This window comes from Pseudophryne corroboree, chromosome 2 (genome assembly GCF_028390025.1).
Source record: "Pseudophryne corroboree isolate aPseCor3 chromosome 2, aPseCor3.hap2, whole genome shotgun sequence".
In the NCBI taxonomy this organism is placed as follows: Eukaryota; Metazoa; Chordata; class Amphibia; order Anura; family Myobatrachidae; genus Pseudophryne; species Pseudophryne corroboree.
Genome location: NC_086445.1, coordinates 387,357,122 through 387,372,437, shown reverse-complemented (window position 1 = coordinate 387,372,437; position 15,316 = coordinate 387,357,122). Strand labels below are relative to the sequence as shown.

Sequence of the window (15,316 nt, the reverse complement as noted above, 5' to 3'; positions counted from 1 at the left end):
GATGGTGGTGTGTAGGTACCATTCCTCCCCTCCCCCACAGTGTGTGCATCCTGGCGACCAAGATAATCAGCCTCCTGGGATGTTGACAGCCGACAGGGCATGAAGAGGTTTTTCAGCCCAAAATATAATGTGTGCAATTTCCTACATGACCTGAGCACTCCTTGTGCCACCTTGGTGACTTATTTAAGCAACAGCTGTCACATTGTAAAACTCAACCTTGACAGGAGCCCCTGTAAGAGAGGAGGAGCCTGATACAGAGCTAGGTAAAACACCTGAAGCTTGAAAAACATTATCTATGTTCCCAAGCAGACCTTCCACCCTGAAAGGTCTTGTGCAGGGTTACTGCCCCCCACCCAAAGAGGCTTAAGTCTGAGAAGAGTCCATGGCTCTAACGAAAATGATGGCCCTTGTCCAAGTTTCGGGTGAACAACCACCACAGCAGGAACTGCTTTGCCCAGGAAAACAGATGGATCACTTGTGAATGGATCTGGAGCGGAGGACTGTTCTACTTGGATAAAAGTTCCCTTTGAAAAAACTGAAACTGAGCAAACTCCAGCATTTCAAACGTTGAGACCATCTTTCTTAAGACTGTCATGCAAATGTGGATAGAGAGACTTTCCTTTGTTTGAAAAGGAATCAAATAATAAGAATTTACTTACCGATAATTCTATTTCTCGGAGTCCGTAGTGGATGCTGGGGTTCCTGATAGGACCATGAGGAATAGCGGCTCCGCAGGAGACAGGGCACAAAAAGTAAAGCTTTAGGATCAGGTGGTGTGCACTGGCTCCTCCCCCTATGACCCTCCTCCAAGCCTCAGTTAGGATACTGTGCCCGGACGAGCGTACACAATAAGGAAGGATTTATGAATCCCGGGTAAGACTCATACCAGCCACACCAATCACACTGTACAACCTGTGATCTGAACCCAGTTAATAGTATGATAACAGCGGAGCCTCTGAAAAGATGGCTCACAACAAATAATAACCCGATTTTTGTAACTATGTACAAGTAATGCAGATAATCCGCACTTGGGATGGGCGCCCAGCATCCACTACGGACTCCGAGAAATAGAATTATCGGTAAGTAAATTCTTATTTTCTCTATCGTCCTAGTGGATGCTGGGGTTCCTGAAAGGACCATGGGGATTATACCAAAGCTCCCAAACGGGCGGGAGAGTGCGGATGACTCTGCAGCACCGAATGAGAGAACTCCAGGTCCTCCTTAGCCAGGGTATCAAATTTGTAGGATTTTACAAACGTGTTTGCCCCTGACTAAATAGCCGCTCGGCAAAGTTGTAAAGCCGAGACCCCTCGGGCAGCCGCCCAAGATGAGCCCACCTTCCTTGTGGAATGGGCATTTACATATTTTGGCTGTGGCAGGCCTGCCACAGAATGTGCAAGCTGAATTGTATTACACATCCAACTAGCAAAAGTCTGCTTAAAAGCAAGAGCACCCAGTTTGTTGGGTGCATACAGGATAACAGCAAGTCAGTTTTCCTGACTCCAGCCGTCCTGGAACCTATATTTTCAGGGCCCTGACCACATCTAGCAACTTGGAGTCCTCCAAGTCCCTAGTAGGCGCAAGACACCACAATAAGCTGGTTCAGGTGAAACACTGACACCACCTTAGGGAGAGAACTGGGGACGAGTCCGCAGCTCTGCCCTGTCCGAATGGACAAACAGATATGGGCTTTTTTGAGAAAAAAACCACCAATTTGACACTCGCCTGGTCCAGGCCAGGTCCAAGAGCATGTTCACTTTTCATGTGAGATGCTTCAAATCCACAGATTTGACTGGTTTTAAACCAATGTGTTTTGAGGAATCCCAGAACTACGTTGAGATCCCACAGTGCCACTGGAGGCACAAAAGGGGGTTGTATATGCAATACTCCCTTGACAAACTTCTGGACTTCAGGAACTGAAGCCAATTCTTTCTGGAAGAAAAATCGACAGGGCCGAAATTTGAACCTTAATGGACCCCAATTTGAGGCCCATAGACACTCCTGTTTGCAGGAAATGCAGGAATCGACCGAGTTGAAATTTCTTCGTGGGGCCTTCCTGGCCTCACACCACGCAACATATTTTCGCCACATGTGGTGATAATGTTGTGCGGTCACCTCCTTTCTGGCTTTGACCAGGGTAGGAATGACCTCTTCCGGAATGCCTTTTTCCCTTAGGATCCGGCGTTCCACCGCCATGCCGACAAACGCAGCTGCGGTAAGTCTTGGAACAGACATGGTACTTGCTGAAGCAAATCCCTTCTTAGCAGCAGAGGCCATAAGACCTCTGTAAGCATCTCTTGAAGTTCCGGGTACCAAGTCCTTCTTGGCCAATCCGGAGCCATGAGTATAGTTCTTACTCCTCTACGTCTTATAATTCTCAGCACCTTAGGTATGAGAAGCAGAGGAGGGAACACATACACCGACTGGTACACCCACGGTGTTACCAGAACGTCCACAGCTATTGCCTGAGGGTCTCTTGACCTGGCGCAATACCTGTCCCGTTTTTTGTTCAGACGGGACGCCATCATGTCCACCTTTGGTATTTCCCAACGGTTTACAATCATGTGGAAAAAACTTCCCGATGAAGTTTCCACTCTCCCGGGTGGAGGTCGTGCCTGCTGAGGAAGTCTGCTTCCCAGTTTCCATTCCCGGGATGAAACACTGCTGACAGTGCTATCACATGATTTTCCGCCCAGCGAAAAGTCCTTGCAGTTTTTGCCATTGCCCTCCTGCTTCTTGTGTCGCCCTGTCTGTTTACGTGGGCGACTGCCGTGATGTTTTTCCCACTGGATCAATACCGGCTGACCTTGAAGCAGAGGTCTTGCTAAGCTTAGAGCATTATAAATTTACCCTTAGCTCCAGTATATTTATGTGGAGAAAAGTCTCCAGACTTGATCACACTCCCTGGAAATTTTTTCCTTGTGTGACTGCTCCCCAGCCTCTCGGGCTGGGCTCCGTGGTCACCAGCATCCAATCCTGAATGCCGAATCTACGGCCCTCTAGAAGATGAGCACTCTATAACCACCACAGGAGAGACACCCTTGTCCTTGGATATAGGGTTATCCGCTGATGCATCTGAAGATGCGATCCGGACCATTTGTCCAGCAGATCCCACTGAAAAGTTCTTGCGTGAAATCTGCCGAATGGAATTGCTTCGTAGGAAGCCACCATTTTTACCAGGACCCTTGTGCAATGATGCACTGTTTTTAGGAGGTTCCTGACTAGCTCGGATAACTCCCTGGCTTTCTCTTCCGGGAGAAACACCTTTTTCTGGACTGTGTCCAGAATCATCCCTAGGCACAGCAGACGTGTCGTCGGGATCAGCTGCGATTTTGGAATATTTAGAATCCACCCGTGCTGTTGTAGCAGTATCCGAGATAGTGCTACTCCGACCTCCAACTGTTCCCTGGACTATGCCCTTATCAGGAGATCGTCCAAGTAAGGGATAATTAAGACGCCTTTTCTTCGAAGAAGAATCATCATTTCGGCCATTACCTTGGTAAAGACCCGGGGTGCCGTGGACAATCCAAACGGCAGCGTCTGAAACTGATAGTGACAGTTCTGCACCACGAACCTGAGGTACCCTTAGTGAGAAGGGCAAATTTGGGACATAGAGGTAAGCATCCCTGATGTCCCGGGACACTATATAGTCCCCTTCTTCCTGGTTCGTTATCACTGCTCTGAGTGACTCCATCTTGATTTGAACCTTTGTAAGTGTTCAAAAATTTTTTAGAATAAGTCTCACCTAGCCTTCTGGCTTCAGTACCACAATATAGTGTGGAATAATACCCCTTTTCTTGTAGTAGGAGAGGTAATTTAATTATCACCTGCTGGGAATACAGCTTGTGAATTTTTCCCCATACTGCCTCCTTGTCGGAGGGAGACCTTGGTAAAGCAGACTTCAGGAGCCTGCGAAGGGGAAACGTCTCGACATTCCAATCTGTACCCCTGGGATACTACTTGTAGGATCCAGGGGTCCTGTACGGTCTCAGCGCCATGCTGAGAACTTGTCAGAAACGGTGGAACGCTTCTGTCCTGGGAATGGGCTGCCTGCTGCAGTCTTCTTCCCTTTCCTCTATCCCTGGGCAGATATGATCTTATAGGGACGAAAGGACTGAGGCTGAAAAGACGGTGTCTTTTTCTGCAGAGATGTGACTTAGGGTAAAAACGGTGGATTTTCCAGCAGTTGCCGTGGCCACCAGGTCCGATGGACCGACCCCAAATAACTCCTCTTCCTTTATACGGCAATACACCTTTGTGCCGTTTGGAATCTGCATCACCTGACCACTGTCGTGTCCATAACATCTTCTGGCAGATATGGACATCGCATTTACTCTTGATGCCAGAGTGCAAATATCCCTCTGTGCATCTCGCATATATAGAAATGCATCCTTTAAATGCTCTATAGTCAATAAAATACTGTCCCTGTCAAGGGTATCAATATTTTTAGTCAGGGAATCCGACCAAGCCACCCCAGCTCTGCACATCCAGGCTGAGGCGATCGCTGGTCGCAGTATAACACCAGTATGTGTGTATATACTTTTTATGATATTTTTCCAGCCTCCTGTCAGCTGGCTCCTTGAGGACGGCCCTATCTATAGACGGTACCGCCACTTGTTTTGATAAGCGTGTGAGCGCCTTATCCACCCTAAGGGGTGTTTCCCAACGCGCCCTAACTTCTGGCGGGAAAGGGTATACCGCCCATATTTTCTATCGGGGGGAACCCACGCATCATCACACACTTCATTTAATTTATCTGATTCAGGAAAAACTACGGTAGTTTTTTCACATCCCACATAATACCCTCTTTTGTGGTACTTGTAGTATCAGAAATATGTAACACCTCCTTCATTGCCCTTAACGTGTGGCCCTAATAAGGAATACGTTTGTTTATTCACCGTCGACACTGGATTCAGTGTCCCTGTCTGTGTCTGTGTCGACCGACTAAAGTAAACGGGCGTTTTAAAACCCCTGACGGTGTTTTTGAGACGTCTGGACCGGTACTAATTGTTTGTCGGCCGTCTCATGTCGTCAACCGACCTTGCAGCGTGTTGACATTATCACGTAATTCCCTAAATAACCAATCCATTCCGGTGTCGACTCCCTAGAGAGTGACATCACCATTACAGGCAATTGCTCCGCCTCCTCACCAACATCGTCCTCATACATGTCGACACACACGTACCGACACACAGCACACACACAGGGAATGCTCTGATAGAGGACAGGACCCACTAGCCCTTTGGAGAGACAGAGGGAGAGTTTGCCAGCACACACCAAAAACGCTATAATTATATAGGGACAACCTTATATAAGTGTTTTCCCTTATAGCATCTTTATTATATATTTCTAACGCCAAATTAGTGCCCCCCCCTCTCTGTTTTAACCCTGTTTCTGTAGTGCAGTGCAGGGGAGAGCCTGGGAGCCTTCCCTCCAGCCTTTCTGTGAGGGAAAATGGCGCTGTGTGCTGAGGAGATAGGCCCCGCCCCTTTTTCGGCGGCCTCGTCTCCCGCTCTTAACGGATTCTGGCAGGGGTTAAATATCTCCATATAGCCTCCGGAGGCTATATGTGAGGTATTTTTAGCCAAAATAGGTTTTCATTTGCCTCCCAGGGCGCCCCCCTCCCAGCGCCCTGCACCCTCAGTGACTGCCGTGTGAAGTGTGCTGAGAGGAAAATGGCGCACAGCTGCAGTGCTGTGCGCTACCTTTAGAAGACTGAGGAGTCTTCTGCCGCCGATTCTGGACCTCTTCTTACTTCAGCATCTGCAAGGGGGCCGGCGGCAAGGCTCCGGTGACCATCCAGGCTGTACCTGTGATCGTCCCTCTGGAGCTGATGTCCAGTAGCCAAGAAGCCAATCCATCCTGCACGCAGGTGAGTTCACTTCTTCTCCCCTAAGTCCCTCGTTGCAGTGATCCTGTTGCCAGCAGGACTCACTGTAAAAAAATAAAAAAACCTAAGCTAAACTTTTCTAAGCAGCTCTTTAGGAGAGCCACCTAGATTGCACCCTTCTCGGCCGGGCACAAAAATCTAACTGAGGCTTGGAGGAGGGTCATAGGGGGAGGAGCCAGTGCACACCACCTGATCCTAAAGCTTTACTTTTTGTGCCCTGTCTCCTGCGGAGCCGCTATTCCTCATGGTCCTTTCAGGAACCCCAGCATCTACTAGGACGATAGAGAAAATGGTTTGATCTTGTCTGCTGGTAATAAGGCCCTCCGCAATTATGTGTCCAGGTGATCTCCCAAATGAAGCATCTGCTGAGAGGGAATGAGGGACTACGTTCAAAAGCTCAAAATAAAAATCAAAGCGTATGATTGTAACAGGCCGACCAAGACCTGGGGATGATCCAGGACAGATGATGTTTGAGCCGTGAGATAAAGGTTGTCCAGGTAGGAAAAGATTTTGATACCCAGTTTCTGGAGGGCTGCAGCGATCATGGACACCAGTTTGGTGAATACTCGAGATGAAGTTGAGAGCCCAAATGGAAGAGCTGAACTGAAAATGCTTGTTGAGAAACAGACAAGAAGACAGGCCCCCTCGCCGCTGAATCACCCTGGAGGAAAGGAGGGGAGTGGGGAATACGGAACACGGAATACATATCCTCTGTGAGATCCGTACTCAAGCAGAATTGTGTGCAACTCTGATTTAGACTTAAGAGTAGACATCAAGCTGAATATATGACCTGTGTTTCATATAGAACTTTCTTGTAAACCATATCCGGTTTCTCATGACACCTCAAATACTGTAGTCTGACCGTATGTACAGTACATGAGCAAATTAGATGGGCCAAGTGGTTCTTATCTGCCATCAAATTATATGCTACTATGTCACTAGTTAAAATAAACAAACAGAAAACCAATGTAGCTTTTCTAGTTTTGCCATTAACATCCTGAAATACTCTGATACACTGAAATAATGTCAGGAGGGACCAGATACAGGTAAAAATGTACTGCAGCAGCTTCACTTTAGAAGTAAGCAGTTCTAGGTGTTGATAAAAGAGCAAGGTGTCAGTAACAACTACTTACAGCTAGTGTAACCATAGTGATGCACAGTTGACATGTTCAGTATGAATGTTTAATAACAGCAGGTTACTGATAAGTGGGAGCCTGAGACAAATATCTAACACAAACCCCACTACCAAAAGGGTGGCAAAGCAACCACCTTCTGTGACAGATTAACTTCACATCCTTCGACTTTAAAATAGGGTACAAATGAACATATTGGAGTAAAGATTACCATAAATGTGTCAAGAATATAGTGAAATACCATCTGAAATATCCAACGTATACAGATCATGAACAAGAAGTTTATGTCAATAAACAGCTGCAGATACTGTATAAAGTGCTCCCACAAAATAAAGTGTGAGGTCGTATATTACCTGCTTTAGCAAACACTTCCTCATTTTTTCTACGTCAACTGGCTCCTCCTTTAATGCGAACTCCACAATGGTGCTCAACAGTGCAGACTGCGGATATGACCCCTGCACGTTATGTTTCAGCCACTTGTACTTGTGAACACCTGTTACAGAGCTCAGGATGGGCTGCCATTTATCCTGCAGAAAAAGAACAAATTATTTATTACTGCCTTACAAACCATAATTACTGAAGTAAGTTTATAACTTTTCCCTTGTTGAGAGGGACAAAATAAGAATTTACTTACCGATAATTCTATTTCTCATAGTCCGTAGTGGATGCTGGGGACTCCGAAAGGACCATGGGGAATAGCGGCTCCGCAGGAGACTGGGCACAAAAGTAAAAGCTTTAAGACTACCTGGTGTGCACTGGCTCCTCCCCCTATGACCCTCCTCCAAGCCTCAGTTAGGATAATGTGCCCGGACGAGCGTACACAATAAGGAAGGATCTTGAATCCCGGGTAAGACTCATACCAGCCACACCAATCACACCGTACAACTTGTGATCTGAACCCAGTTAACAGCATGATAACAGAGGAGCCTCTGAAAAGATGGCTCACAACAATAATAACCCGATTTTTTGTAACAATAACTATGTACAAGTATTGCAGACAATCCGCACTTGGGATGGGCGCCCAGCATCCACTACGGACTATGAGAAATAGAATTATCGGTAAGTAAATTCTTATTTTCTCTGACGTCCTAGTGGATGCTGGGGACTCCGAAAGGACCATGGGGATTATACCAAAGCTCCCAAACGGGCGGGAGAGTGCGGATGACTCTGCAGCACCGAATGAGAGAACTCCAGGTCCTCCTCAGCCAGGGTATCAAATTTGTAGAATTTAGCAAACGTGTTTGCCCCTGACCAAGTAGCTGCTCGGCAAAGTTGTAAAGCCGAGACCCCTCGGGCAGCCGCCCAAGATGAGCCCACTTTCCGTGTGGAATGGGCTTTTACAGATTTTGGCTGTGGCAGGCCTGCCACAGAATGTGCAAGCTGAATTGTACTACAAATCCAACGAGCAATAGTCTGCTTAGAAGCAGGAGCACCCAGCTTGTTGGGTGCATACAGGATAAACAGCGAGTCAGATTTTCTGATTCCAGCCGTCCTGGAAACATATTTTCAGGGCCCTGACTACGTCCAGCAACTTGGAATCCTCCAAGTCCCTAGTAGCCGCAGGCACCACAATAGGCTGGTTTAAGTGAAATGCTGAAACCACCTTAGGGAGAAATTGAGGACGAGTCCTCAATTCTGCCCTGTCCGTATTAAAAATTAGGTAAGGGCTTTTATAGGATAAAGCCGCCAATTCTGAGACACGCCTGGCTGAGGCCAGGGCTAACAGCATTACCACTTTCCATGTGAGATATTTTAAGTCCACAGTGGTGAGTGGTTCAAACCAATGTGATTTTAGGAACCCCAAAACTACATTGAGATCCCAAGGTGCCACTGGAGGCACAAAAGGAGGCTGTATATGCAGTACCCCCTTGACAAACGTCTGAACTTCAGGAACTGAAGCTAGTTCTTTTTGGAAGAATATTGACAGGGCCGAAATTTGAACCTTAATGGACCCTAATTTTAGGCCCATAGACAGTCCTGTTTGCAGGAAATGCAGGAAACGACCCAGTTGAAATTCCTCTGTAGGGGCCTTCCTGGCCTCACACCACGCAACATATTTACGCCAAATACGGTGATAATGTTGCACAGTTACATCCTTCCTGGCTTTGATCAGGGTAGGGATGACTTCATCCGGAATGCCTTTTTCCTTCAGGATCCGGCGTTCAACCGCCATGCCGTCAAACGCAGCCACGGTAAGTCTTGGAACAGACATGGTCCCTGCTGGAGCAGGTCCTTTCTTAGAGGTAGAGGCCACGGGTCTTCCGTGAGCATCTCTTGAAGTTCCGGGTACCAAGTCCTTCTTGGCCAATCCGGAGCCACGAGTATAGTCCTTACTCCTCTCCTTCTTATGATTCTCAGTACCTTGGGTATGAGAGGCAGAGGAGGGAACACATACACTGACTGGTACACCCACGGTGTTACCAGAGCGTCCACAGCTATTGCCTGAGGGTCCCTTGACCTGGCGCAATATCTGTCCAGTTTTTTGTTGAGGCGGGACGCCATCATGTCCACCTTTGGTTTTTCCCAACGGTTCACAATCATGTGGAAGACTTCTGGGTGAAGTCCCCACTCCCCCGGGTGGAGATCGTGTCTGCTGAGGAAGTCTGCTTCCCAGTTGTCCACTCCCGGAATGAACACTGCTGACAGTGCTATCACATGATTTTCCGCCCAGCGAAGAATCCTTGCAACTTCCGTCATTGCCCTCCTGCTTCTTGTGCCGCCCTGTCTGTTTACGTGGGCGACTGCCGTGATGTTGTCCGACTGGATCAGCACCGGCTGACCCTGAAGCAGAGGCCTTGCCTGACTTAGGGCATTGTAAATGGCCCTTAGTTCCAGGATATTTATGTGAAGTGACGTTTCCATGCTTGACCACAAGCCCTGGAAATTTCTTCCCTGTGTGACTGCTCCCCAGCCTCTCAGGCTGGCATCCGTGGTCACCAGGACCCAGTCCTGAATGCCGAATCTGCGGCCCTCTAGAAGATGAGCACTCTGCAACCACCACAGGAGAGACACCCTTGTCCTTGGAGACAGGGTTATCCGCTGATGCATTTGAAGATGCGATCCGGACCATTTGTCCAGCAGATCCCACTGAAAAGTTCTTGCGTGGAATCTGCCGAATGGAATCGCTTCGTAAGAAGCCACCATTTTTCCCAGGACCCTTGTGCATTGATGCACTGACACTTGGCCTGGTTTTAGGAGGTTCCTGACTAGGTCGGATAACTCCCTGGCTTTCTCCTCCGGGAGAAACACCTTTTTCTGTACTGTGTCCACAATCATCCCTAGGAACAGCAGACGTGTCATCGGAATCAGCTGCGATTTTGGAATATTTAGAATCCATCCGTGCTGTCGTAGTACTACTTGAGATAGTGCTACTCCGACCTCTAACTGTTCTCTGGACCTTGCCCTTATCAGGAGATCGTCCAAGTAAGGGATAATTAAGACGCCTTTTCTTCGAAGAAGAATCATCATTTCGGCCATTACCTTGGTAAAGACCCGGGGTGCCGTGGACAATCCAAACGGCAGCGTCAGAAACGGATAGTGACAGTTCTGTACCACAAACCTGAGGTACCCTTGGTGAGAAGGGCAAATTGGGACATGGAGGTAAGCATCCTTGATGTCCAGAGACACCATATAGTCCCCTTCTTCCAGGTTCGCTATCACTGCTCTGAGTGATTCCATCTTGAATTTGAACCTTTGTATGTAAGTGTTCAAGGATTTCAGATTTAAAATAGGTCTCACCGAGCCGTCCGGCTTCGGTACCACAAACAGCGTGGAATAATACCCCTTTCCCTGTTGTAGGAGGGGTACCTTGATTATCACCTGCTGGGAATACAGCTTGTGAATGGCTTCCAATACCGCCTCCCTGTCGGGGGGAGACGTTGGTAAAGCAGACTTCAGGAACCGGCGAGGGGGAGACGTCTCGAATTCCAATTTGTACCCCTGAGATACTCCCTGCAGGATCCAGGGGTCCACTTGCGAGTGAGCCCACTGCGCGCTGAAATTCTTGAGACGGGCCCCCACCGTGCCTGAGTCCGCTTGTAAGGCCCCAGCGTCATGCTGAGGACTTGGCAGTAGCGGGGGAGGGCTTCTGTTCCTGGGAAGAGGCTGTCTGCTGCAGTCTTTTTCCCCTTCCTCTGCCCCGGGGCAGATACGAGTGGCCTTTTGCCCGCTTGCCCTTATGGGGACGAAAGGACTGAGCCTGAAAAGACGGTGTCTTTTTCTGCTGAGAGGTGACCTGGGGTAAAAAGGTGGATTTCCCAGCCGTTGCCGTGGCCACCAGGTCCGATAGACCGACCCCAAATAACTCCTCCCCTTTATACGGCAATACTTCCATATGCCGTTTGGAATCCGCATCACCTGACCACTGTCGCGTCCATAACCCTCTTCTGGCAGAAATGGACAGCGCACTTACTCTTGATGCCAGAGTGCAAATATCCCTCTGTGCATCTCTCATATATAGAAATGCATCCTTTAAATGCTCTATAGTCAATAATATATTGTCCCTGTCCAGGGTATAAATATTTTCAGTCAGGGAATCCGACCAAGCCACCCCAGCACTGCACATCCAGGCTGAGGCGATTGCTGGTCGCAGTATAATACCAGTATGTGTGTATATACTTTTTAGGATATTTTCCAGCTTCCTATCCGCTGGTTCCTTGAGGGCGGCCGTATCAGGAGACGGTAACGCCACTTGTTTTGATAAGCGTGTGAGTGCCTTATCTACCCTAGGGGGTGTTTCCCAACGCGCCCTAACCTCAGGCGGGAAAGGGTATAATGCCAATAATTTTTTAGAAATTAGCAGTTTTTTTATCGGGGGAAACCCACGCTTCATCACACACCTCATTTAATTCATCTGATTCAGGAAAAACTACGGGTAGTTTTTTCACACCCCACATAATACCCTTTTTTGTGGTACTTGTAGTATCAGAAATGTTCAAAACCTCCTTCATTGCCGTGATCATGTAACGTGTGGCCCTACTGGAAAATACGTTTGTTTCTTCACCGTCGACACTGGAGTCAGTGTCCGTGTCTGGGTCTGTGTCGACCACCTGAGGTAACGGGCGCTTTAGAGCCCCTGACGGTGTTTGAGACGCCTGTACAGGTATTAACTGATTTGCCGGCTGTCTCATGTCGTCAACAGTCTTTTGTAAAGTGCTGACACTATCACGTAATTCCTTCCATAAGACCATCCAGTCAGGTGTCGACTCCCTAGGGGGTGACATCACTAATACAGGCAATTGCTCCGCCTCCATACCATTTTCCTCCTCATACATGTCGACACAACGTACCGACACACAGCACACACACAGGGAATGCTCTGATAGAGGACAGGACCCCACTAGCCCTTTGGGGAGACAGAGGGAGAGTTTGCCAGCACACACCAGAGCGCTATATATATATACAGGGATAACCTTATATAAGTGTTTTTCCCTTATATAGCTGCTGTATAGATTTATCTGCCAAATTAGTGCCCCCCCTCTCTTGTTTTACCCTGTTTCTGTAGTGCAGGACTGCAGGGGAGAGTCAGGGAGCTTCCCTCCAACGGAGCTGTGAGGAAAAATGGCGCCAGTGTGCTGAGGAGATAGGCTCCGCCCCCTTCTCGGCGGCCGTTCTCCCGCTTTTTTATGGAAAAACAGGCATGAGTTAAATGCATCCATATAGCCCAGGAGCTATATGTGATGCATTTTTTGCCCCCTAAGGTGTTTACATTGCGTCTCAGGGCGCCCCCACCCAGCGCCCTGCACCCTCAGTGACCGGAGTGTGAAGTGTGCTGAGAGCAATGGCGCACAGCTGCGGTGCTGTGCGCTACCTTATTGAAGACAGGACGTCTTCTGCCGCCGATTTTTCCGGACCTCTTCTGCTCTTCTGGCTCTGTAAGGGGGACGGCGGCGCGGCTCTGGGACCCATCCATGGCTGGGCCTGTGATCGTCCCTCTGGAGCTAATGTCCAGTAGCCTAAGAAGCCCAATCCACTCTGCACGCAGGTGAGTTCGCTTCTTCTCCCCTTAGTCCCTCGATGCAGTGAGCCTGTTGCCAGCAGGTCTCACTGAAAATAAAAAACCTAAAACTAAACTTTTTTCTAAGCAGCTCAGGAGAGCCACCTAGACTGCACCCTTCTCGTTCGGGCACAAAAATCTAACTGAGGCTTGGAGGAGGGTCATAGGGGGAGGAGTCAGTGCACACCAGGTAGTCTTAAAGCTTTTACTTTTGTGCCCAGTCTCCTGCGGAGCCGCTATTCCCCATGGTCCTTTCGGAGTCCCCAGCATCCACTAGGACGTCAGAGAAAACATTTTTTTTTATTTTTTTTAGATAATACACATTTTACATTTCTTATCATGACTAAGAAATGAATAACCTTTATTACATAGTTCCACTCACATTCACATAATGTAATAAAGCCATTTTTGTATCTTAATTTACTTTACATACCCTTGGTGATTTTAGAGTTATGGACTTCTTATCTAAAGATACAGGACTAGACGGGACAACAAAAGGTTCTTGTTCACCTTCTTCATTACAAAGTTTGGTATCATCCACATCAGCAGATTCTGATTTTTTGGGCACTAAAATAAAACAAAACATTCATAAACGAAAGCAGCCAGTGGCACGTGCTGTAAAATAAAGGTAACCCTACAAAACAAAAAATAAAATATTTTTATTTTTTTTTATTTTTTTAAAAGTCACCTTTCTTTTTTCGTTTTTCCCTGATTATCCTTTGCACTATTCTTTTCCACCTGGGAACAGAGCTGAGAAGTTTCAACTTGGATACAATGGACAAATCATTGCATACAGCAGGACGTAATTCATTGAACAGAAACCTGAGGCGCTCAATGACCGGAGCACAGACTTCTTTGTAGGATCGCCCTTGTTCCTGGTGTGTCTAAAAGATGGCAATAAGATATAAACAATCATAGGTGTGGTCAAGTTACTTTATGTTGGCTTGTAAACTTCAAAAGGCAAAACTAACCTTTATGAGTGAGCATTTGGCTTGGTAAACAACACGACAAACATCCACAACAGATTTTGGTAATGTCTTGTGTTTTACTTGATCCACATTCAAAGCACCACGATGGACCATAGAGAGAGCAACATTACCTGATAAGAGGAAAACATTTTAATTAGAATTTTGACTAGCCATTGAAACATTATAATTAGAATTTTGACTGGACATTGAAATATTTTTTGGAAGAAAATAAATATTTAATTTCATTTTAGAAATACTGTTAAAAATTATCCTTGGAAAAAAAAAAAAACACAATAAATGACTCTTCTCTTACAAACCTAAATCTTCATGTTTCAATAGACAGCACAGCAGCAAACGGCCCACTTCTTCTACGGGATGCTCAGGAGGAAATATAATTGGTGTGGTCAGGTGACACTGCTTACAGTACCGTTCTATCTGACATAGGAAGTCCTAAGGAGCAAAGCAAAACAAAATATAACCTACAAAATTAGTCACAATAGTGAACGTCTATGTACTTTATCAAAAATCGAAAACCTGGATTTCCAAATTCGTAATTAATGTCAATTCATTAAAAAAAAAAAAAAAAACACACACAACACACACACCAAGGCCTGGCCACTAAAAAATACCAGACCTTTTTACATGCATCTCCAGCTTAGGCATTTTGTTCAATCGATCCCTCCACCTCAGACTTGAGTCTGACACTGCTGCCATAGAATCCCTAATGCCATTGATCTCTTCCCTTCATTAAATACTTATACTGGCATATTGTACACCACGAACTCGATAAAATTTGGACTCCAACTTCAGCTAAATGGTTCTTTCCTTGCCCTGCCATTGTGAAAGCTTCAGATTTACTGCAAAGCCTTGATTATACTCTACAACATTTACACTCTGCTCATTTGCAAGAGGTCCACATTCACACTCTACAGCGCACTCATAAATCACAAGGTCAACGTTGCCATATGGTGCTGTAAGAGTCTGGTCATTGCCCTAAATACCACACACTCACGGTCCTATTCTCTTTTTTTCTGTCAATGCCCTAAAATACCCAAAAAATTGAATAAACTTATTTCACTTTACTTTACACCTGATCCTGCTGCATTATTGTGTGCTAACTTCACCTTCTAAGGCATAATGATAACGCACAAGCACCTCCTATCTGTACTTGCGTTCATAGTGACTATAGCGAAAAAAGCAATTCTCCCAAAACTGATAGAATGCTCTTCACCTCACATTGAGCAGGTCACTGTAGCCCTTTTGCACATTATATACTTAGAGAGACTATCTACTTTAAGAGACATTGAATCAGGTGTTTATTAGTTTTCTA

General features: G+C 46.8%; 1 protein-coding gene across 10 annotated transcripts in view; it reads right to left on the bottom strand.

The window, feature by feature from the left end:
• The window catches only part of HERC2 (HECT and RLD domain containing E3 ubiquitin protein ligase 2), a 618,496-nt gene that overhangs the window by 333,959 nt on the left and 269,221 nt on the right, over window positions 1–15,316 (bottom strand). For all 10 annotated transcript variants that reach the window (XM_063953293.1, XM_063953292.1, XM_063953291.1 and 7 more), the window contains 5 exons: window positions 14,304–14,436; window positions 13,990–14,117; window positions 13,707–13,902; window positions 13,452–13,585; window positions 7,377–7,550 (listed from right to left, as the gene is read on the bottom strand). In XM_063953293.1, coding sequence (XP_063809363.1) covers window positions 7,377–7,550; window positions 13,452–13,585; window positions 13,707–13,902; window positions 13,990–14,117; window positions 14,304–14,436 — 765 coding nt within the window. The remainder of the gene's footprint in view (window positions 1–7,376; window positions 7,551–13,451; window positions 13,586–13,706; window positions 13,903–13,989; window positions 14,118–14,303; window positions 14,437–15,316) is intronic.